The sequence below is a fragment of the Terrapene carolina genome, unplaced genomic scaffold (genome assembly GCF_002925995.2).
Source record: "Terrapene carolina triunguis isolate 2854851 unplaced genomic scaffold, T_m_triunguis-2.0 Scaffold374, whole genome shotgun sequence".
Lineage (NCBI taxonomy): Eukaryota > Metazoa > Chordata > Testudines > Emydidae > Terrapene > Terrapene triunguis.
In genome coordinates, this window is record NW_020664725.1 from 13,360,383 (window position 1) to 13,385,106 (window position 24,724).

Here is a 24,724-nt window from a genome sequence, read left to right on the forward strand (position 1 = left end):
TGTGTTGCTGAACTCATCTGTGTTTGTAAAGCACTTTGAGATCCTCAGGCGGAAGGTGTTAGAGACAGGCAGAGCATTATTGTTATTATCAGGCTGTCTTCCTTGTACTCATTCTGACACTGAATGTCACCCCATTTCATCTTATTGCTTTGGTGACATGCTGCATATTTATACCCTGGGGCTCTTCACTGTCAGTCTCTTTAGTTTTAAAATAAATTATTTTGAAAAACTGTGAGCAGTCTCAGAAGAAGCCAGGAGAAGCCTGCACCCCTGACTGCAGGTGACATCTCCTGGGATGTGGTGGCACCAGTCTCCTGGATGGAAACTCCAGAGGAAAATAAGATGCTCGCTTTCTCTTCCCTATTCGGAGAAGGGAATAAGCCAGTTGGAGCATGGGATACCCAGAGTTGCCTGGCAAGAACAAACCACATTTCTTATTAACGAACTGACTATATTTTTGTAATCACAACACTACCCCTTCCCATCTCATCCCATTGCACAGTTCCAGTGCAGTGTCCCAGCCTAATATCAGCACATATCTGGATTTATTTCCTATGGGGCACGCACATGTACTTGATATCAGAATTTCCAGGAAGGAATGTTATGATAAGAAGAGACAACAGAAATTATTCATGGGGAACTTGCCAAAATCCCTCCCTTCCCTTTCCCTCCCAAAGACCTTCCCTCCCCCACCCTGAGCTAGACATCTTCTCAGAGAATAGACTCTGCCTTGCACACCGTGACAGCCAGAGGGAGAGGGAGCTGGAGATAGCGAGGAAGGAAGCTACTCACAGGACTGGGAAATGCTGCACACTGCTTAGAGACTGGTGGAGCAAAGAGCCTACTCTTAACAGAGCACTTTTCCCTCACTGAATCCTGGGTCTCTGCAGCAGGAGCTGTATAGCTGAAGTAGGCAGAATGGGATGAGAAACGCAACTTGCAATCCAGGCCGAGATTCTCATGATGAAAACAACCAGGGCATACGGTGGACCAAAATGCAGCAGCAAGAGACAAATAACCTGCAAGGAAAACCAGCAGAATCAAAACCTGGACTGCAGAATATTCTGACTCTGTAATCAAATCTGTGTGTGTGTGGGCTGCCGATTTATCACCAAACATCTCCTTGCAAAGACCCTGAACCTTTTTGCTGTGAGTCTCTCGGCTCACGCGAGGAAGTCCGACTGGCAAATATTTCTTCGTTAGTTTGACAGGAACTGGCATCCTCGGCATCAAATTCCAAGCCTGTGAATGGACAAGGCATGTCTGCAGCCAGGACCTGCGGATTCCTGAGGCTCCACGGGAAACGGACTCTGTGAGGCGAAAGGTTAAAGTGGGATCATGGGAGGGAAGCAGGTCAAATGGTGAGCGATTGTTGTCATTGTCATTTGAAACAGCAGGGTCGGGGTGTTTATTAAAATCTCCAGGGAATTCAGGCTTGTTACTGAAACTGTTTCCATAAGCCCTGATTGCGTGCAAGATCCCAAAGCATTGATAATCCAGGGATTTGACTAGGCAAGGATTTTAGCTAAGAAACCAAGCAATGCTAGAAGGAATAATACAGAGTGTTTTCCTGTGACATAAATCCTGCCTCAGTTGATTTAATTTCCCAGCACTCATTTCTGCATGCTTCAATGATGAATAGTTATGTATCCTTTTAAATAAGAAATCAAATTTGAATGCGTCTTTGGATATCTCTCACTCGAATAATTTTGGGAATTGATATGAAAAACCATGGGAATTTGGCCAGCTTTAACCAGTTGGCAGAGTGATAAATAGGGGTGACCTTTGGCCTGTGCTGCTGCTTCAGGAGCAATCAGCGTGCATGTAAATGTGTTCCTGCCCAAATGGCCATGTTTCTCTCATGTGCAGGGAAACTGCCTGGAGATGGAGCTGTATCTGTAAGAAAACCTAAAGGATTATATTAAAATCCTGTTGTAGATGTGGTGTGAAATATCTGATCCTGTCTCAGTTGCGTTAACCCCCAAATCTATCACAAAATGTTCACTTTGGGCAGTGGATCTAGTTCTGAAAAGAGCAGATTGGGGAGAAATGTAACTTCCCTGTGCTGTGTCCTGTTCCCTGCCACATGGCCCACACGTCCCATATCCTGCACCTCCCTAGAGCACCCGCTGCCAAATGTGCCTTTTGCCTTCTGGCCCTCTAGGTTGATCTTTCCCCTGTATGCCTAGGTAGCCTTCCTCACATGCACCAAAGGTTGATCTTGTTTTCTTGGGCTGCTTCCTCATGGTTTTCCTGCTTGTGGGGAGACAACCCACAAATACACCTCTCAATGATTACATAGGGCTGATGGCTCCCCAGGGGTCTGAGGTGAACAGGTGCAGAGGGAACATTAGTGACTGTAACTTAAAGGACGGCAAATCTCATGCAATGTTCCTGGGTGTGTTAGGTCAGTCAGTCTGTCTCTGTGACTTTCTGTGTATCTGTGCTGATTTAAAGTTTGATCATTTGTCTTTAATAATCGATTATCTCCTCAGAACACAAACATCACATTCCTGGGCCCCTGGGCAATGATTTCAGTTTTAAACATCATCTGTTAGGGAACGCTGCATTGGGATTCGCTTTCTTTAAGGTAAAGCTTTGGGCACATCCAACAACCTTTAGCAAATCTGCACACTGTGGGTATGTCTACACTGCAAAGAAAAACCTGCAATGCCTAGTCTCAGAGCCTGGGTCAATTGATTTGGGCTAGCATGGCTCAGGGTGTGGGGCTAAAAATAGCACTGGAGCCTGGGCTCTGAAACTGGCAAGGGGGGAGGGTCTTGGAGCCCAAGCTCCAGCCCGAGTGGGAATGTCTACACTGCAATTTTTAGCCCTGCAGCCTGAACCCCGTGAGCCTGAGTCAATTAACCTGGGCTCTGAGGGTACAGCTCCACTGTGATAAAAGACCCGTGGCACAGAGCCATGGTTGGCCCAAGTCAGCTGACTGGGGTTCACGGGGCTTGGGCTGCCAAGCTATAAAATTACAGTGTAGATATTGGGGCTTGGGCTGGAACCCCGGCTCTGGGAACCCAGGAGTGGGGAGGGTCCCAGAGCCTGGGCTCCAGCCCGAGCCCGAATGTCTAAACTGCAATTTTATAGCCCTGCAGCCCAAATTCCACTAGCTTGAGTCAGCTGACTTGGGCCAGCTGCAGGTCTTTTATTGCAGTGTGGCTATACCCGAGACTGTGTGCTGAGGGTGTTTCTTTTCAAGGTAGACATACACTGTATGAGCAACAGGGTCTGAGCAAATACTGCTGCTGCTTTTTGTATCTAGTCCAAAATGGTTACTCTCTCTTCACTTAGTGACTCACACTCATTTGTTCTTTTACTGCAGTGGAAGCTGACTTAGTTGAATCATTTAAAACTAGATTAGTCAAACGCCTGGAAAATAGACTAGGAACAGTCTCTTGGGGGTGGCTCCTGGGAGTGGACTATATGGGAGCTGCTAACAGGTCATTTCCTCTCTAATTTCTAAAATTCTTTGATTTTATTAGAGAGATGTGTATGTTCCTGAGCTGGGGGACCTATATCAGAAGTGCTGGGAAGATTGGGAAGGCAAGCTGTAGAAGTGCATTTTATTTCTCTAAATCTATTCTGTTACTTTCACCATGTTTTCTTTTTATTCTCTCTGGCTTTTGTGTCTGTCTTGAGGAGAATGAAACATTAACTCCTCCTTGCACTTGCAAGGATTAGTTCCTGGAGACTTTGGGGGCACATTAAATGGATCACTGAGCTTTGGATGCCTTTGCTGTTGTCCCGGTGATGGATATGGGAAGAACGTCTGAAAGAGCTTGAGAGTCTGGACCTCACAACCAGCTGAGATTGTTGTAGAAATATGTGGCTGCTTTCAAGAAGCTTTCTCATTTAAAGCTAGATCATGTGTTGGTGTCTTTGTGTTCCCGAGGGCTCCTTAGGCCTGGTCTACACTACGGGATTAATTCGGATTTAGCAGCGTTAATCCGAATTAACCCTTCACCCGTCCACACTACAGAGCCAGTTAATTCGAATTAAAGGGCCCTTTAAATCGATTTCTGTACTCCACCTCGACGAACGGAGTAGAGCCTAAATCGATTTTGTTAATTCGAATTAGGGTTAATGTGGCCGCACACCACCGAATTACTGTGTTTAAATTAATGGGGTAGTGTGGCCGCACACCACCGAATTAATGTGGTTAAAAACCGAATTAAGGTGCTTAGTGTGGCCGCGCACAATCGAATTTATACAACCTGTTTCCCAAATTCGAATTATCTAAATTCGGATTAATCCTGTAGTGTAGACATACCCTTAGCATGGGAATTCTAGGTTGGTTCCCCATACTGTAATTGTCCCTTTAAATACAGGTGAGAAATCAAGAGAGCTGGGATACTGTGAATGACTTTTGGTAGCAGTTTGCAACTGTAGGCTAAGCCTTGCATTACATTATGTTGTAAGCAGAACTGCAGTCTGAAGGATAGTCTAGAATTAGCTCCCTGACTTTGGGATCTGTGTTAATCCTGCAGTGGTTGCCTCTCCTATTTACATCTTCTTAAGCTACAGGAAAAATGAAAAGACTAATTACTGCTGCAGCACTTCAGTCAGCTACTGGCCTGAAAAGTTACAGGCACTGTCTGGCCTGCTAATGAATTCATTGGCATGTGGGCAGCGCTCAGTGTAACCAGACTTCTTGCATATTAGCTTTTTATTTTAGACAGAGATGAAGCTGCTCTTTTCCCCCTGCTATGTTTGCAGCTCACACTGGAAATAATTGTATCTCCTCTTCTCCTCTGCAGTCTCACATCACCCAGTCCCATACACAGCACAAAGAGCGAGTCCATTGCAACCCAGTCAGAGGAGAAGGCAGACTTTGTGATCATCCAAGCTGAAGAAACAGAAACCAAAACAGGTAGAGCACAAATGATGCATTTCATCTTTCCCACTTCCAGGACTTCCCACGTGAGAGCTATGGCAGAGACTTGCTGGATGGATTCCCAGAGACCGTATGAGTGTAGAATGTTGTGAGCTGATACATCAGTTCATATAAAATTAAATCCCCAAGCTCACTGTTTAATAGTGCTAAGGTTGTGCCACTGTTTGGCAAAGTCCAGGAGACTCACTAGCATGCTTCAAAAATTAGAAGCCTTAGAGAACGGATGGAGTTCAGTGTCATTTATTAGTTACAGTATATGGTGGTTGCTTTGTCCTTACTTCAAGATGTTGTGAAGAAAAGTCCAATCCCACAGAAAGATTGAGTCTGTTTGAACTTGGAGGCTGGAGCTGAGTCTGTGTAATGGGGTTCTGGATTTATGCTACAGCTGCACAAAATGACCTGACTAACTTGCAGTGGCACTTTGCAAGGCTGGGGATTGTTGTACACTTATTGCCTGGTTTTCCTGACACACCATTGACTTTTTACCATGACTCCCTCCACCCCTCCCAGCGATAAACCTGATCTTTGTTTCATTTCAAGTGAGCAAAAAGAATTAGCCAAAATGTCCTGCTGCTGGGTTAGTTTCTGTTTTAAATCTATTAACAGTCCACAGAGTGCAAAGGAAAGGTTTTTGATGAAGTTTCTGACATCATTTTCCTCTCATGAACGTAGTGTAGAAACAGTGTTTTCAGATCAGCTTCCATCCCCAGGCTGAATCACAGGGAGTCTCTCTAATGAAATGCTTTGTCACCCCAGCCAATAAAGCCCCCTGTTTACTACTCTTTAGTCTACAATATTTGATTGTAAAATATTTGTGAGGTTGAAATATTTGGTAGGCTGTAACGTTTCACTGGTGTTTTCAACATCAGCATGCCCATCCACATTTTGCACAGTGGAATATCTTTGTCACTTGGCTAGAGACTGTAGTAGCTGCCTGCAGTGATCAGTAACAACTCTGCAATGATGTGCCCCACTAGGATGTTTATCCCCAAGTTTAGTATCACACCTTGGGTACAATGTCTAAATCCCTGCAGCCTCCAGAGCTGTGGCATTAGCCAGCACAGACCATCTTGTCTTGTGGAGATTACAAAAGGTTGCAGAGTTTATAAAATATTTTTATGTTCTTCTCTTTAAAAAATATCCCATTGATCTCTTGATCTAAAATCAAGGCCAGTGATGAGCAGCAGTGATGATACTGAATATAAATGCAAAAAGTCAGAAAAGCAAGGACAGGCTTTGATTCAAATGTTTATTAATCTGTAAAACAGGGGCTAAGAGCTTTCTGAAATTTGCTTTAATTCTTGCTCAGATATTTTTGAGGACATGTAGCAGGAGACTAGTGCCTAGGTACCACAGCAATGAAAGGTATGAGTAGATAGATCAGGCAGGAATAATGAACTGACTCATTACAAATGTCTCTGTTGGAAAAGGTCTCACACAGCAAATTACTATGGACCCAATTGTGCCAACCTTTTGCTGAACAGGAACTGGCTCTCCAAGTAGCCCCATTAAATTTGTGGAGTAAATTACTATACAGCATGAGTAAGTTTGACAGAACCAGGCCTTGAATAAATTGGTAAACAGGGTTCTGCCTGGAAAACCTTGGCTTATTCAGGAATGGGACACAGAGGCTCATAGTGAACGTGCATTTCGCTCCCCAAGCACAGCAACTGGAGCGAGACATTCATTCAGTTAAAAGTGGCACGCTCTCCCTGCCAGCACCTATAATGCTTCAGTATGTGGAGCAAAACCTGGCAGGGCTTCAAGAATTCTGGCTTTGCCCTCCAGGGTTTTCACCCATGGCTTAGCAACCAGTCGCGGAGTATCTTAATAGCAAGAAATACCGAAACAATGGGAAATCTTGATCACAGGTGTTTAGGGCCTGATCTAAAGTTCGTTAAAGTCAGTGTGGTCTTTGCATTGACTTTAGTGGGCTTTAGATCCGTCTATTAGTGCTTATTGGAGTAGCCAGGGAGGGGGTGCCTCCTGCAACACTGAGAGATCCCCCCTTCCCACTCCCCTTCATCCTTTCCTTCAGCTCCAACAGGGAGATATAAACACCCTCACACTGCATCCTCCTCTTCAACTTGCCTAGGACTCTCTAACACCAGGAGACCTTGTACATCAGTGCTAATGAAGATGAAGGATTCAGGTCATGCACACACAGGGAAGGTAATGTTTCTTTTGCAGGGTGAATGAGGCATAAATCCCTCAAGTTGGGGGAAGGTGCTTCACCTAGCTGTTACCTTGACATCAGCTGGAAGAGATTCCAGTTCCTGCCACTGAGAATCAAGTGCAGAGAGCTGGAGACTTCTGTATGCTGTGCCTCGCTTTTCAGAACTCCTCTGTTGTTGTTCAGCTGTATTTCATGTAGCTTTTTCCTCTTGCAGAAGAGACAGACTCTCCATTTCTCCCAGAGTGGCAGGCCGGAAGCCCTGGGACATACCTAGAGACCTCCTGGGAGGAGCAGCTGCTGGAACAACAAGACCATTTAGAAAAGGAAATGGAGGAAGCAAAGAAGATGATTTCAGGCCTGCAGGTATTCGCTTTGCTTTTCAGCCAGCATTTCTCTTATCTTCCCATCATACTCTTGTTTCCCATTGAGCTCTAGCTGAGAGAGAGACTACTCCTGTGGCCTGGGACTCAGGAAATCTGGGTTCAGTTCCAGGCTCTGCCACAGACTCCTTGGATTATCTTGGGCAAATCACTTAATCCCTCAATGTGCTCATCGGTTGTATAATAATCCTTCCCTACCTCATGGGGTGTTGTAAGGATATTATGCTGATGGGGATAGGGAAGTACCTTGATAGACAACAGAAAGGACTCATCACAGCAGTTTAAGATATGGCTCCTTAAGCCTGATGCTAATCATGCTTTGCTCTTGCACCCCCCGCACTTCCTGCCCCAGCACTAGTGTGGGTTTTCTTTCTCTTATCTTCACTGGCTTGTGCTTTGTTGCTGTCCATCTTTCCCTCTTTGCAGGGCTTTTGAATAAGGTGATAGGAAGCAAAGAATGGCCTTTCCAAGCTCCCAGACATAGTTCAGAGAGATATTTTTAGATAGTGTCAATCAGTTTGGACAATTTTCTTTTAATTCTAGACTCTCAAAAAGCATAATTTTTACCTGGTTTCCCAGGCTGTCTCTTCTGTGGGGAAGATGTGATGAGAGGCTGGTGTGAGGGTGGAAGAGGCTGAGGCAGTGCATGGAAGTGTGTGTGATGCTGGTGCAGGGATGCAGGTTTTATTCATTTCCAGTGCATGCCCTTAGAGGGGCTGACTGCATATAGTAATGAAGAGACTTAAGTCTAGTGAGCACCATCATTGGTTACAGTAACGGTGACTGGGACAGACTGGGAAAGCGCAGAGGGCATATTGTGAGCACCCAGAAAGGGATCTCCTTCAGCGGGTGCTGAAAAGTCTGGGTTTAGTAAATGATCATCTCCCCTGTCAATGTCTTTTGGTTACAGTCCAGTATTTTATTGGATTCATTAGGTGGGTGCCCTATACCCTGATTACATGGTAACACTTGAATGTGCTGTCACCAGGAAAAACATGTATGTTACCGCCCAAAGTAGCAAGATGCAACAGCTTTTTCCCATGTGCTGGGACTCCCATTCCTTGCTAAGACGCTTGGCAGCCCATGGTTTTTGTTAGCAGCCAAGGCGAATAAAACAGGCTTTGTGTGATTTGTGATTGGAAGTAATGCAAAGAGACAAGGGAATGCAGGAAAATCAGTAGAGATTCATAGAACTGATCAAGAGCGATAAAGAATCAGATCTGTCTCCTTTTAGTAAGACTGGTTGGGCTGTAAAATTTGGCACTTTCCCTAATGATCATTTGAATCAATTTTCTCTATCGGACCTTGTTCTAGCTGCCCTGCTCTAGTCCTTCCCTGACCAAATGACCCTTGCCTCTGTGCCTTTGTGTGACTCTGCTCAGCGAGCAGACTCCCTGCTCCATATGGCAAAGACCCTGAACTCTCCCAGGAATACCCCTTTCTGTTTGTGCTGGGAACCGCACTTATTTTGAATTGTAAATATTTATGTACAAGTAAACAAAGCCCGCATTGTGTGAGCAGCACACAGGCGTGCTCCCAGCTGACAATGGGCAAGGGACACAAAAGATTCCAAAAGAAAATAGATGGTTGGTACAATCCGCTTGCATAATGCACCCTCTGGGAGCAGAGGAAGGCAGCACTGGGGAGACTGGCATTGCCCCCCCAACACACCTCGGGAGCAAGGGAAAGCAGCTGGCATGCTGCCCCCCTCACTCCTCAGAAACAGGAGGAGGCAGCTGACACAGCTGTCCAAGAAATTGGATTTGATTCATTGATTTTTCCCTTCTTGCTCAATATTTAAAAGCCTCTGGATCACAAGGGTTTGATTGAAATTCTGAGACCCTGTGCAGCTTTCGGTGTTCCTGTGTGACTCCTGCCTCGATGTCCTGCTGGGCAAACTTTGAGAAGCGTTTCCCCAGGAAGATTTGCATTAAATGAATACAAATGGCTGTCTGTTTGGCATTCAGCAAGGTTTGCATCTCTCCGGTGAGAAAATCGGACTCGACCCTTCAGCCTTGGCATTTCTGGGTCCAAGATGGAACATCCCTGCAAATGAGATTTTTAATTGGCAGCAATGAGATTGGAGTAGAACTCAAATAGAAAACTATCCGAAAGGAAGGGATGCCACTGTCCTAGCATCATCTGTGCTAACTCTCATCAGCCTCCCAGTTCTGCCTTGTATTGCTGGCCTATCTACCTCTATGCTACTCTCCAGCATAAACTAATTGGCTCTTGAAATACCCTGCTTCTGAGTCCCAGCAGTAAACGTGTGGCCCAGGTCAGTCTACACGAGGACAGTGACCTGTTGCTGGCAGTGGTCCCTCAAGTCTCTGTAGCGCTTTCTGAAAGGGTATTGAAAACAGAGGTGTCCCAGTTACCCTCACATTTAAAGTGCTTTCAGTACCAGCTCAGGGGGGATCTGCTGTTGAATGCCATTGTCAGCCATGGTTCCAGTGTGAACAGAGACTACTTAGCAGGTCTTAAGAGTGGGAAATGTTCCTAAAAAACACACCCAGGCATTGCTGTACTTGTTCAATCCAGACGTCCCCTCCTTCCAATATCTTTGAAATTAGAATGTCCATTGACTGAGAGACTAGTTTGTTTTTTAAATTAAATTTTTATTGATGCCTTGGACACGTTCCAAACTAGTCTGAAAAAAACCCTCTTGCTGCAAATCTCTGCCTAACTTTCAGCTTCTTTCCTTCAGTTTTTGTATATGCTGTCTGTCTGTAAAGGGTGATTTTATGCAGCTCAGATTAAAAGCCAGTGCAAACATTGCTCATAAAAAGGGCTGAGTTGATACCTTAGTTTGGTGCAGAATTCCCCTTCACCTTGATGGGAGTTGCGTACGCCTGTCACCAACAGACTTCTCTGCTGAGGATCCTTTCTTGGGGACATTCTGATGTCTTACGCTTGTTTCAAAACAAGCCCCCTTTTCTGTGCAGTAAGATGTCAGCAGAAATGATAGAGAAAATTGTTTAGAGGCTGTTTGGGTCTAGATTGCTGTGAAATGCTGCTGGCTAAAGCTGTGGAGATGGGATTGAGTTTCTCCTTGTGGCTTTCCAAGAAATCACCTGAGTGGGGGATTCTTTTTGCCTTTGCTGTTGCCCAGGCGCTGTTGCTCAATGGGTCATTACCTGAGGACGAGCAGGAGGGATCATTTGTCCTTTGTGAACGTGGAGCCTGTCCAGAAGAGCAGCTGGTGAGCATGTTCTTTGCCCTTAAAATCTAGTTTCAGTCCATTTTGTGCACTGTTCAGACAGAGGATGGGTAATAACTGCAGTGCATTTGCATTCAGGTCATAATCCGAAGTCGTCTGGACCAGAGCATGGACGAAAATCAGGACCTAAAGGTTAGAAGAGGACAGATAAAGACAGAATGGTTATTGGGATTGGGATCTTGGGGGCTCCTTCTCTATGTGCACTATGTAGCTCTCTAATTTAAGCAGAGGGAGGGAATGTAGTTGCAAATGGATGACTGGGAGTCAGCAGCTCTGCTGCTGTCATGCGATGTGAACTTGGTTAAGTCACTGCACTTCTCTATGCCTCAATTTTTAAAATGGATTAATAATTGCCTCCCAAATGGGCCGTGAGAATGAGTGAACTGAATTTGGAAAGTGCTTTGAGATTCTCACATGGGAGGTGCTTTATGAGTATTATTATTACTCACGCATGAGTAGTTTCATGATCATCTGTGTTGTAAGCTAGCGTAGGGTAGAATCTGGGGAAATGCCCCCTTTTCATCCAGTTGGCCTCTAAATAATGCTGTCAATGCTGCTCTCCTTTAAAACAAAACACCAAACAATTATTTGAATTAAGTCCAGCCCTGAATAGACTTCTCTGCACATTCTTGAAGCTGGAGCCTTTCTCGAGAGATGCATATCGTGCTGCATTTAGAAACCTTTATCCAGGACAATTGTTAAATTTCTAGCCATGTCTGGGTGTAAACAAGCTTTCATGTGGAAGATAAAAGCAGCTTAGAAAAACCCTCCTGTCAAGCCTGTCTCTCTTGTGCTCTGCGCTGAAGTTGGCAGTGGCCCAGCACTAACGCTGGAAGTAAAGTGCTCTGCATTGCTCCAAAGGGTAGATTTGGTGGATTCGCAAGCTTTAGCTCTGCAATTTAATATAAAGAGTTTAGGAGAGCTACAGCTGCTCAGAAGGTGTTTCATGGAGAAAGAATGATTTCTATCGCTGGGTTTGTAAATTCTTTAAAACGGGTCCTGGTCTGAGATGTTTTTTGGTCTGTGGGAGGAGGTGGGGTTTGTTTTATTTCAGAGGTCTCCTGAGACCAGGTGTTGGGAGGGATGGAGATATTTCTGGGATGACGTGAAACGACCATTTAAACAAATTGTGTTGGATTTACAGAAGGAGCTACTGAAATACAAACAAGAAGGGCGAAACCTACAAGGAATAAAGGTGAGAAGAGAGAGAATTAATGAAATAGTTAACGGTAACCCTTGGGAGCCTATCAGAGGGGTCAGGAGCAACATGATACCTCTCAGTTTACCCCAAGGAATGGAGTAGGGCGTGTTAGAGCAGGGAAGTGGCAGTCAGGGCTCACAGCTTTATAGATTCCAAGGCCAGAAGGGAACACCGGTAAGTGGAGACAAGCTCTAAATTTGTCTAACTTCAGCTTCCATCCGTTGGATTGTGTTATAACTTTCTCTGCTTGTCAAGGCTGTATCCCCACTTTGAACTTTAGGGTACAAATGTAGGGGCCTGCATGAGGACTCCTAAGCTTAACTACCAGCTTAGCTCTGGTCCGCTGCCACCATCTTAAGAATTCCCTCCCTGGGAAGCCTTGAGAAACCTTTCACCAATTCCCTGGTGAACACAGATCCAAACCCCCTTGGATCTTAAAACAAGGAGAAATTAACCATCCCCCCTCCTTCCTCCCACCCTCCTTTCACCAACTCCTGGTGAATACAGATCCAAACCCCCTTGGATCTTAAAACAAGGAGAAATCAATCTGGTTCTTAAAAAAGAAGGCTTTTAATTAAAGAAAAAGGTAAAAATCATCTCTGTAAAATCAATATGGAAAATAGCTTTACAGGGTAATCAAACTTAAAGAGCTCAGAGGACCCCCCTCTGTCTTAGGTTCAAAGTACAGCAAACAAAGATAAACACTCTAGTAAAAGGTACATTACAAGTTGAGAAAACAAAGTAAATCTAAGATGCCTTGCCTGGCTTTTTACTTACAAGTTTGAAATAGGAGAGACTTGTTTAGAAAGATGGGGAGAACCTGGATTGATGTCTGGTCCCTCTCAGTCCCAAGAGCGAACCACCCCTTAAAACAAAGAGCACACACAAAAGCCTTTCCCTCCCCAAGATTTGAAAGTATCTTGTCCCCTTATTGGTCCTTCGGGTCAGGTGTCAGCCAGGTTACCCGAGCTTCTTAACCCTTTACAGGTAAAAGGATTTGGAGTCTCTGGCCAGGAGGGATTCCATAGCACAGTACACAGGAGAGCTGCCACCCTTCCCTTTATAGTTATGACACTGCTAGATTAAAGATCACATTATTAAATATCTGTTCCCCATGTAGATATTTATAGACTGTAATCAGATCACCCCTTAACCTTCTCTTTGTTAAGCTAAATAGATTGAGCTCCTTCAGTCTATCACTATAAGGTACGTTTTCTAATCCTTCATCATTTTTGTGGCTCTTCTCCTGGGTTCTGTTCCTGGCACTCGGAAGTGAATATGGTCAGAGCAGGGAACTGGGAGTTTGGACAGCTGGGTTCTATTCCTGACTCTTTCACTGTCTTTGTGACCTTAGCCAAATCACATTGCTTCTTTGGGCCTGAGTTTCCCAAAGGGATGGGTGGAACAGGGTATGTGTATGGTGGTTCTCATGGCCTGTTAGCACTGTTATCCTGGGAATAAACACTTTAGTGTGGTGGGTTGGTTTATTCCTAGCAGCAGAGAGGGAATCATGGCATGTGCAGATGCCCTCCTTAGCTGGGGCAGTTGTTTGGCTGTTTGTGTTCCTGTTTGCCCAGCACCTCCCTCTGGAGTACGAGCGTTTAACAATCTGCTCCTGAGCTCGAGATATTTTTAGAGCTGTCTGTCACCCTGTGTTGTGGAGGAAGCACACTGCTGTCCAAGGTGGAGCTGTTTGCTTCACAGTAATATGAATGGAAAAGTGCAAGGGTGAGCCCTGATTCAGGCACGGATCCTGGCTCCCCAGAGACACATTCAGAGAGGAGTTGCCCAACACTGCTATGCCTCACTTGAAAGCTTGAATTTTTCACATCTGAGGCCTTGCTCCCTTGACTGATGTTTGCCTGTTTCTCCCCCGTGGGTGGTGCAGGCAATAGATGGGGGTCACTGGCTCTGTGCCACCAAAAGAGCCTCCAAACACACAGCTGCTTCTCCCCCTTGGGGAAGGTTGGCCACCCCATGCCTGAGCAGGAAGTTCAAACAGAAGCACAGAAATTCCTCAGTGATTTTGACAGCTAGCTAAAGGCAGAGAATTCAGCAGCAGGCAGCATCACAGTGTAAGGCCTGAGAGCTGGTTCAGGCAGATGCCTTCACATCTCGTGCTGTGGGTGCCGGGGCTCACCCTTGTCCATGGGCCACAGTCTGGCACTCTGCATGTCCCTCTCTTTCCCCTGGGCTTGTTGTCATTTTCACTGTGTTATCTATCAAATTTAGACCATCAGCTCCTCATGGCAGGGCACCTGCCTACTCCATGCACACCAGTGGCACTGTGTTAACGGTAATACGTGTATTTTCCCAGGATGCATTGCAGCAGAGGTTGGCTCAGCAGGACGCTTCAGTTCTTCAGCTAAAGCAGGAGCTGCTGAGAGCAAATATGGACAAGGAGGAATTGCACAACCAGAATGTGAGTCATTTGTGCTGCTAACTCAGACAGTGTCGCAGGTATTGGGGAGGGTGGCTGGGGATTGCAGGGTCTGAGACTACAGGGCAGAGCGCCCAGCGGTCACAGTGTGGGGCTGGTGGGCACTGTGTAGATCCATGAGCCGTGGGATAGATGGAGCAGTGATCACTGGGCTATGCAGAGGAAACAGTGCAGTGGAAGCCCAGTGGCCTATAGTCAGACTCACTGGAATCTCCTGCTCCTCCCTCTGCTTATTGGGGTCCCTCTTCTTCTCCCCCATCCTCCAAAGGCCCTCCTCATTGGTTGAAACGGAGGAAAGCTTTGCATTATATTTTCATTATAACTGGGCTAAAACTGCAGTGTTCCCTTCATCTCTGTTCCACGTGTTAAAGGCAAGTGACGTTTGGCAGACAGAGCATGTGTGTGTAGAATCAGCATTGAGGAGGCAGCAGCGGTGAAGGAGGGGCCAGCGCATTTGCCATATCCAGGGGAACAGCTTACTGCCCCGAATCTGTGCATGTAACTTCATTGCTGCTAACCTCAGGCTGTATTACTCTCTGCACATACGCCCCACAGCAGCCTTTATCACACAAGGGTGAGGAGAGGACTGTGTCGATGGATGCACTGGATCTCCTGAGATACAAACCTCCCTTTTGTTTCTGCAGGTTGATCTGCAGAGGAAGGTTGAAGAGAGGAACAGACTCCTGGGAGAATACAAAGTAAGAGGCTCTCCCAGCCCAGCCATGTGGAGATTGGGAGAGCCCTGGAAACATTCTTCCTGTAGGGCTCTTGCCCTTCCTGTGCTTCGTGCTCTGTCACCCCCGTGGATTGTCACTGTGAATAAATAGCAATAACAAGAGATCTCTGTGACGTCCTTTGGAATATGGCTGCTCAGGTTAAGAAGGACTGTGCCATAGCCCAGAGTGTTTTTCACAGTGATCATCGGGTTACTTTGGCATCAGCCGTGTGCACTTGAGTGCACCACGCTCACCCACAAACCTACTGCCCATCGCATCTGTGTCATTAAATTATCCTCAGGGCCTTACATGAATCCTGGGCCTATAGGTCAGCTGTGCTGCTGGCCTCAGTGCTGAGCCTGTGGCTTGTCTGTAGCCCAGGGTAGTGGGGGCCTGACTGACCCTTTCAAACAAGGCCTTAAAGTACCGTTAGAACATGGGGTTTAAGGCAGATAGGCTGTGCCAGCTTTAACCCTTCCCTGCTCCTGAGGAAGGTGAAGATGAGCCTTCATCACCTGCTCATACACTGATGCCCCCAATCCCTCTGGGTTGCAGAAGGAGCTGGGCCAGAAGGATCGACACTTACAGCAGCACCAGGCCAAGCTAGACGAAATGCTCCGTCAGCTCTCCGAGGCCAGCTACCAGCAGGTACAGAGCCCGCCAACATGCCCTGCTCTTGAGAAGCTGGTGCCAGCCTGGTCAGCTCAGTTCATACTGACTTGTCTGTTCCCTTTGCAGGCAGATTTGGAGCAGGAGCTGGAGCACAAGGAGGCCCTGCTGGCTCAGTGCATGAAGAGAGAGACAGAAGAGGTGAGTGGGGCATTAGTACTTGGAAGACATCAGGCTCTTGGAATGCAGTTCTCTGCCTGACATTATGTAATGTGCAGCTAGAGTCCAGTGCCAAGCTCCCCTGGGCGCCCCCTCTGTCCCAGAGAGGCCAGGCTCCATGGAACATCACAGCTGGAGCTTCTGGGAGGGGCTGCTCTCTGCTGCAGGTCTTCTGGGAAAGTTCAGACCTATTCAACTTCCCCCATCAACCTGACAAGGGGTGAAGTCCAGTGGTCTGAGCACAGGATGGGGAAACAGGAATTCCTGGGTTCTAATTCCAGCCCTGACACTGACTCCCTCCGTGACGTTGCGGCAAGTCACTGCCCATCTCTGCCTCAGTTTCCCCATCTGCAAAATGAGAATTTTGCCTAGGTTCCAGGGGTGTGTGGGTTCTGTAGTGAATGTATGTACCTTGCAGAATGCTGCTGGCAATGGGGCTGTATTGTTGGTGCAGTTGCTTTCCCTGCCCTCTCACAAATCTGAAGTTGGCACCTTGGAATCTTCTTCCGGGAAGTTCAGAAACTTGCTGTACCCTCTGTTAAAGTGTCTTCTCCTTGCAACAGGTGATGGGCTACAGCAATCACAGCACTCAGAGCAACGGCTTCCTCCAGACAGCAGGAAAAGGAGCTGCTCCCACAGCCCACAGAGTGGTAGGTACCCTGCTGCTTAGCCGGAGCCAGCTCAGGACTCCAGTCAGCATCTGGAATGGGTTCCCTAGGGAGGTGGTGGAATCTCCTTCCTTAGCGGTTTTTAAGGTCCGGCTTGACAAAGCCCTGGCTGGGATGATTTAGTTGGGGATTGGTCCTGCTTTGAGCAGGGGGTTGGACTAGATGACCTCCTGAGGTCCCTTCCAACCCTATGATCCTTCCCTCTGCAGCTGCCAGCCTGTAAGGGAAAGTGCAGGCCCCTGAGGGTCCCTTGGGCCTGGGAGAAGTGCAGCGCCCGGAGGGAGGGAGGTTACAGTGAGGCTCTGAATCCCTGCATTGGCTGACTTCTCCTGGTCTCTTGGGCAGACGAACGACCTGCAGTTGGTGCGTGATGCCCTCCGCAGCTTGCGGAACAGTTTCAGCGGCCACGACCCGCAGCACCACACCATCGACAGCCTGGAACAAGGCATCTCCAGCCTGATGGAGAGATTGCACCGCATGGAGACGCAGAAGAGGCAAGAGAGAAGGGTAAACATTCCCCACTGGGCTTGGCTTCATACCTCCACCTCCTCTTACTGACCAGAGCTAGCAACCAGGGAGTGCAGTGCTCCATCCCCTCACATCTCTCCCTGCAGTGTGCTGATCATGTGGTCACTCTGCTCACTGAATCCTAAAGAAGCCTAGATTGTGGCAGATGGAGGGTCCCTAAGGATCCCAGCCAGCCCTGGGGGAACCTATGGGGTGTAGCAAATGATGCTTCATTACTGTACCTCACATCTCTGCTCTCACTGCCTCTCACTGGAGGCCTAATGCTAAGATGTGCCTCTTATATTACTGAGAAGCAGTCATCTAGTCCAGTGGTTCTCAACCAGGGGTACGCGTACCCCTGGTGGTACCCAGAGGTCTTCCAGGGGGTGCATCAACTCATCTAGATATTTGCCTAGTTTTACAACAGGCTACAGAAAAAGCACTAGCAAAGTCAGTAGAAACTAAAATTTCATACAGACAATGACTTGTTTATATTGCTCTATATGCTATACACTGAAATGTAAGTACAATATTTATATTCCAATTTATTTATGTTTTAATTGTATACTAAACATGAGAACGTACGCAATTTTTCAGTACTAGTGTGCTGTGACACTTTGTTGTTTTTATGTCTGATTTTGTAGGCAAGTAGTTTTTAAGTGAGGTGAAACTTGGGGGGACACAAGACAAATCAGACTCCTCAAAGGGGTACAGTAGTCAGGAAAGGTTGAGAGCCACTGATCTACTCAAGTAGTTGGAACAGGGGCCTGTAAGTCAGGACTCTTGGGTTCTGTTCCTGGTTCTGTCACTGACTTGCTGTGTGACCTTAGGTAAGTCATTTCACCTCTTCCCTCCCACTGGGGGCCGTGAGGATTAATTGGTTAACATTTGCAGAGTGCTGTGAAGCTTGTGTGGGCAAAGAGCTGTTACTAAGCCACCATGGGCTGTCATTGCTGCTGCCTGGGCTCTGTTGTGCTGCCCATTAGGCCTGACGGTGGTATCTGGAAGCAGACACTTGCTGGCCTTATAACTACACAGGGTTAGTTTGTCTCTGTCTGGAAGCAGGGCCGTGTTAGCGGTTTTAATCAGTCCAACCCATCTGTTGTTTCTTCGTTGGGGTCTATTTCATGTCTGCAAAAAGTGTGGCAGAGTGAAAAAGTTAACAATGACATTCAAAGTCCAGGCGAACCTGACTCCAGAGTCTATGCTCTGACTGTTGTTCTCTAAGGGCTGTCCATCCCTACAGGCCATGCTGACCCTCAGTAGGGGTTGTAGATGGTGGCACTTTGCATCTCTGGGCTGTGGGAAATCTGAGCTCCTAGTATCTTGGGAGAAAATAGTCATTCACGTTGGTTACATTTAAATGCCATATCCTGCAGCAGGGGTCTGGGTGAAAATCTGTATGTATTGGGGGTCTCTGTGTGTCCGTGTTGGGGGGAGTCTTGGGTGTAGATCTGGTTGTGTGTGTCTGGGTAGGTCTGGTTGCTAGGGTGTGTGTGTGTGTGTGTGTGTGTGTGTGTAAGAAGAAGATCCTCTTAAACTGTTTCATGACATTTTCCTTCCCTGGTCAGTTTGCTTGCACCACTGGAGGCCCTGGGAACTGACCCTTTGTCCTCGCTCTCTTGGCTTTCCCCGTAGGTTCAAGGGAAGTCGCCCGCAAGCCGAGCAGCGAATGAGTATCGAGACTCCTGGCCTCCCAACTCCAGTGAGTGCATTTCAGCTCTATCGCTCCAAAAACTGGCTTCACGGCTCAGAGGTTTCCTGGACAGAGTCCACTGCACAGTGTCCCTCCTGGGAAGCAGAACTGGCTGGCCTCTCACTCCATTGCTCATTGCTGTAGCATTTCTCCTGGGCCATTTGCTTCATAGACTAAGCTTCAGTGCAAGGGGCTGTGGGTAGGCAGAATAGGAGCTTGATCCTGACTGGAATCCCTGGGCACTACCACAATATAAATAATAGTAATTACTCCTTGGATTCAGGGGGAAATGCCATGTTCTCTCAGACCCCTTAAGGATTATTGTTGGCTGCATTGGGTGCTTGCACCACCTAGTGGCCATGAGTACCATCCCTTAGGCCGGGGTTTAATGTGTACACCGTAGCGCAGGATTTCCCCTCACTGCATTTGCCTGACTTGAGAGCAGCGATAGTTTCCTCTTCATCATGGGAACTGCTTTTCTGGGGTCGGTTGTAAATATAACCTGAGAAATCCATTGGTTTGTATAGACTGAATTCTCAAAGTGACAGTGAGGAGTCGGCCCGTTGGTGTTGGGGACAAATAGAGAGCCCCACTTTTTAACTACATTGCAGTGCTCAGCACCAGGAGGATTTTAGGGAGATGTTAGCAAAGGAATTAAGGACACTTAGTATCTGGAGGAAGAGCCCGACATGGGTTCTGCTGAGAAGTCACCTGGGTTGCCTTTTCTCTTTTCTCTAAAGCTGCAATTCGTGCGGCAGCCTCCATGTCACCAGCCTAATGCATGCAAAACATGCCTCACCCGCCACCTCCCAAAGCCCCTGCAGGCACCTTCCCCTCCACTGCAGCAGTCAATTTATTCAGGCTCTAGTGGACCACAAACCCAGATCTGCTTGGGTGTAAAGAGCTCAAAGTGATGGCTCTAGATTCATTAAGCCAGAAAGCCCTTATGATTGATGTCCAGATCTGCAGTTCACTTTCTTTGTGTACACGTTGTGAAGGTCAAAAACCAGAGAGGGTCTCACTGTGTAAACCTTCCCCTGCCTAGGCCTTTGGCATAGCCACACCTGTATTGCGGGAATGGGGAGGGTAATGGTGCAGTCAGAAAGAGAGATGCACATATTAACAAAGAGAAACCCACCACGCGCACAGACACCTCCCTAGTCTATGTAATAAGGGCAGAAGGGCAGGTGACTGGGTCTGTTGCGCCTTTCTGAGTTAGTAGGGCTGAGCCGACATGACCTCTTGTCCTGTAGGTGTCAGTCAATTATTGCTCCCCCTTTTCTGTCAGTGAAGACAAGCAGAATGATAATCACTTATACTGAGCTGCTAGAAGGGGGGTCACTCATGGGATGATTCTCCTAGAATGGGCTGGAATTCTCCAGTCACTACAAAGACAGCAGGCAAAATATCTGTAGTGCAGGTGGTGTGCTGTATGCACTGTGTGCATTGGGCTGTGTCTCATCATCCCCTAGGGTGGCAGTAGGGTGGCCCTTCAGGCTAACATTGTAATACTCACCTTGCAGTGCATTGTCTTCCTGTAAGAGGGCAAGATCCTGCCCTTGTGGGCGGATGGACTTAATCATCTAATAGGTCTTTCCCATCTCTGGGTCTCTACTCCTCTGCTGAAATGATGCTGAGAATGCCTCTAGGGGAACAGGGTGGGAAAGAAAACTGTGCTCTCCCTTGGCTGCAGTGACAGTACTTTGTGTTTCTCTCTTTGCAGAATTGCCTCATTCTCACAGCACACCCACTATGAGCAGCAGTGCCTGCACCAAAGTGCTCTACTTCACTGATCGCTCACTCACACCTTTCATGGTCAATATACCAAAGAGGTGAGACCTGGCTTTGCCACACTAATAGAGTTTGGTTCACTGAAAGCACTGATCTAATCCATGGTACTTCTACCCACCAAAACATGCTCTCCATCCCTTAAATCCGGCTTTTGACTGTATTTCATTGCAAAGAGGAAGTGGTGACAAGAAAGCAGACCCACGATATGTGTATTTTTCACTTTAGGCCTGACCGGATTTCCCAGCTGATGCATATATAATTAGCTTATTTATTTAAAGCCCCAGAAGATTGATCTCTGGTTTTATGAGTGGGCAGCAGCCAGATTTACTCCAGCACAACACGAACCATTTAGTGCAAGACTCTCCATCTGAAATAGCAGCTATCGCAGTCAGTGCAAAAAAGAAACATGAAAGAGTTGGTTTGGATTTGTTTTCAGTAAATAACAGACACTATTCTATCTGTGATCAGATGCTTTGGGTTGTACCGGGTATTTTCCAGGCACTCTGGCTCACCTCAGTGTGCTGCTGTCCATTGTGCCACATGGTATCCATGCTGGGGCTAGTGTTCAGTGTGCCCTATTACAAGCTGTGTCCAAGCACTAGATCTCAATCCCATGGCAGAATCTGCCAGCGAGGATAGCTCTTAACTCCTCTTTTGCAGGTTAGGTGAGGTGACTCTGAAGGACTTCAAGGCAGCTATCGATCGGGAAGGAACCCACCGGTACCATTTCAAAGCCCTAGATCCAGAATTTGGCACAGTCAAGGAGGAGGTATGTTTGTCCTCTTTAGTAGCAGCTCTCTCATAATCTAAGTTTGTGTGTGGTGTCACAGCACCAGCAACAGCCTGGAAATTTCTGACACATTCACTTTCCATGTGAGCGAAATCTCTAACTTGCTACAGAGCTACAGTTTAAGGGATGACAGCCCCCAAGGAAGGAGCCAAAAAGGGACATCTTCAGTCCCACCCAGAGCACTGACTTTAGTGTGATCACAAAGGTGCACAAGTGGTGGATGGTGATTTGCAGGGTCCCTCCTTCACTGTGCCAGCTGCTCCCGGGGACACTTCCTATGACAGCACCATTTGGGAGATGCAGATTCCAAGTCATACCTCTAAAACGGGGTGGGGAACCTTTTTTCTATCAGGGGCCGTTGACCCACAGAAAAAAACAGTCACAGAAAAAAACACTTCCTTCTCCCCACAGTAACCCTAAATGATGCCCTTCCCCAAAAAATTTTTGTTAAGACACATCAGTGCCAGTTTCTCCAGAGATGGTCTAATGTTCTGAGCACTGGAGTTCCCAAGCTTTAATCCTGGCTCTGATACTGCCTCCCTGTGTGACCTTGGGCAAATCATGACCCCTCTCTGTATCTCACTTTGCCTGTCAGAAAAATGGGGATAATAATCCTTGTTTTTTCTCTATGGGGGAGGAATAGGCAGCCATACTGTTGTTTTTAAAGCATGTTGGGAACTTAACGTGCTATTTAAGTGCCAGTTATTTTTATTATTTGGTTTAATTCCTCCATCTCTCGTGCCACTCAGATGTAACAAAGCGGTGTCCATCCTCCGGAAGTGACCTGATTCTCTCTCTGCCCTTTTATAGGTGTTCCATGATGATGACATCATTCCTGGTTGGGAGGGGAAAATCGTAGCCTGGGTGGAAGAGGATCATGGGGAAAATTAATCAGACTCTTGGGTCTTGTTATTGTGGGAACCTGTAACGCTGCAATGCTCAGAGATAATGACCAAAAAGAGTGTGAGCTGGGACATGTCCAATTCAAGCTGCCAAAAGAGAGGACTTCTCTGCAACCAACGGGTAAAACACTTTTTTGTGTGCGAGGATGCCTGGCATTTAACTTTCCCTGGCCAAATGCAGACAGTGTTGTGAGACTGAAATTACAGGTTGGTGGGAAAGAATCATCTTGCTTTGTCCTGTCAACAAAACCCTGGAGGCCTTATTGATGTGTTTCTCCATTCTCCTGGTTCCCCCACCCCCTGAAATGCCTGCTGCTGTTTGTAAACTGCACATTTCAACTCTGATTTGACACATTCAGTATTATATGAACCTGCAATGATCCCTGAAACAATAAGTTCTGCCCTCATGGACCAGAAAATGCTGCTAGATTCTAGTTTTTACCAGAAGATCTGACCAACCAAAATCCACGCCCAGAGAATTTGTGCTGAAGAGGCAGAGCTCCCTCCAGTGAACTTTGCAAGCTCTTGATACCAAGAGCACCAGGAACCTGACAGTGAAAGAAGCTTGTGGACTGTGCTAAGCACTACCAAAGCAAAGACCACCAGGCTGGCAACGTTGTCTTTCTTCCCAAATGCAGGCTTCCACTTCCTAGACTTGTTTCTGCTGTTTGCCCTCCAACTTGCAATCAGGTCTGAGCTCTGTTGCCCTGGGAAGTTGGAACTCTTTGGTAACCAGGTGCTTACTTAACTGCCAATGGATTTTTATTTTGGGGAAGGGAGCAGGAAACTTCCTAGCTTCCCCACAGGGGTGATAAGGTACTTTTGCTTCTCCTTTTGCCAGCCCTTTCTCTATAGCCATTACCATCCCTGCCCTTTCCATACATCCAGCAAGGCCAACAGAAAATCTAATCTACTCTCCCAGGAAACAAGCAGGAATGTTTCTTCAGGGATGAAGTGACAGAGTCTGTTCTATTGGTGCATCTGTATTCCTTCTTCCAACTTTCTCTGTGCAGGCATCACCATGTACTTGATGTTCACTGACTGACAAGGCCATTAAGCAAATAACCAAACTGGTAGGATAGTTATTGTGAGCAGCAGTACCCCAATTCCCAGCATGCTTTTGTCTCTGGCACCTAATGGAGTAGAAAATGGTCAGTTGGGAGAGCATTAATGAGATCCATTAGGGTGTGTCTGCACTGCAATAAAACATCCATGGCTGGCCCATGTCAGCTGACTCGAGCTTATGAGGCTATAAATTTGCAAGATAGATGTTCAAGTTGGGCTGGAGCTTTGGGACCCTGCAAAGCGGGAAGGTCCCAGAATCCAGGCACCAGCCCGAGCCCAAACATCTACACTGCAATTTTATAACCCTGCAGCCCGAGCTCAAGTCAGCTGATACAAGCCAACCATGGTTTTCTTTCTTGCAGTGTAGACATACACTTAGGGACCCAGGTTTTCTCACTGCAGTGCCAGGCCCTGCTGTCACTGTCAGGCAGCCAGACTTCTGCAAAGCTGGCCGCAGTCTGCAGCAGACAGGCACTGTTGACTGAAAAGGTCAAACAGTGAGTCAAGCCTCGGTCTGTTCATCTTTGGTACACGTGCCCCATCATTGGACTGCCTGCTTGTCTGAGTTGTGCAGGTGAGGCTGGGAGAACTTGGTTTTATTATTTTATATTAACGTGACCTTTTGTAAACTTGTTCCTGTTTTTTGGAATTATTTTGTACCAGTTTACATCATTGTCTGAGGTGTATATTTTTATACCAGTGCAAGTGCTTTCTGTATATTTCCACAATACTGTGCTGTAGTTTACTCATTTTCTAGAGAATGTCAATATGTTTTATACAGTCTCCTGTTAACACCATGCAAAGTGGGGTCCATGACTAGCTTTATTTTACTACAAAGTACAACTAGTTCCAACTGTTTTTATATTTTGCCAGCTGTTTCTTGTATAGACAGGAATTACGTGTAGTTTGTCTTGTCCCTCCCTTTATTGCAGGAGGAGCTCAAATACCTTTCTGACCCCATTCCTGCACTGGTAGAACACGTGTTGGCTGTTAGGCCACTATTGATCAGTTCCATTTCATCGGCTGATTTACACGCACTCTTTCTCTTCACAAACAGCTGTCGAAACATCAGCATTTAGGAAAGTTCTTCAATGGGAGAAAAGCAGTATCAGTCCTGAAAAGAAACAGAAGTTCTCTTCCTCCCTGGAAATCACTGGTTTCTCTGTTGCATGTGTTTTAGTGCGTTGCTATAAGACAGCATGGGGTTATCATACTAAAATGCATTGTTGTATTTCAGTTGCAATTTATCTTGAATGTCTTTTAATTCAAGTTTTACTAGTCGGAGTTGTGCGCTTTAGGTAGGACTTATCCATTTTATGGAAACAATTAAAACAGTAATTTTTCAAAGGCCTCCATGGATCCGTCCTGTATCCCTCTCTGCTTTTAAGAGATGAGCAGGGTTTAAGAGTTGTCTTTGGTGACTCAATGGCTGAGGTAA

The 24,724-nt window shown here is 46.7% G+C and overlaps 1 protein-coding gene across 2 annotated transcripts in view; it reads left to right on the top strand.

Moving 5' to 3' along the window:
• Positions 1-22,236, top strand: part of DIXDC1 (DIX domain containing 1) — a 52,993-nt gene extending 30,757 nt beyond the window's left edge. The window contains exons 1-16 of one of the 2 annotated variants that reach the window (XM_024207171.3): positions 823-1,361; positions 4,770-4,882; positions 7,297-7,445; positions 10,575-10,664; positions 10,761-10,814; positions 11,827-11,877; positions 14,201-14,305; positions 14,968-15,021; positions 15,595-15,687; positions 15,778-15,849; positions 16,431-16,517; positions 16,881-17,042; positions 18,681-18,747; positions 20,462-20,570; positions 21,190-21,298; positions 22,130-22,236. In XM_024207171.3, coding sequence (XP_024062939.2) covers positions 1,339-1,361; positions 4,770-4,882; positions 7,297-7,445; positions 10,575-10,664; positions 10,761-10,814; positions 11,827-11,877; positions 14,201-14,305; positions 14,968-15,021; positions 15,595-15,687; positions 15,778-15,849; positions 16,431-16,517; positions 16,881-17,042; positions 18,681-18,747; positions 20,462-20,570; positions 21,190-21,298; positions 22,130-22,210 — 1,419 coding nt within the window. In that variant the 5' untranslated portion in view covers positions 823-1,338 and the 3' untranslated portion in view covers positions 22,211-22,236. Of the gene's footprint in view, positions 1-822; positions 1,362-4,769; positions 4,883-7,296; positions 7,446-10,574; positions 10,665-10,760; positions 10,815-11,826; positions 11,878-14,200; positions 14,306-14,967; positions 15,022-15,594; positions 15,688-15,777; positions 15,850-16,430; positions 16,518-16,880; positions 17,043-18,680; positions 18,748-20,461; positions 20,571-21,189; positions 21,299-22,129 lie in introns of those variants that run through there. The other variant, XM_024207170.3, reaches the window with a different exon arrangement.
• The last annotated feature ends 2,488 nt before the right edge of the window (positions 22,237-24,724 follow it).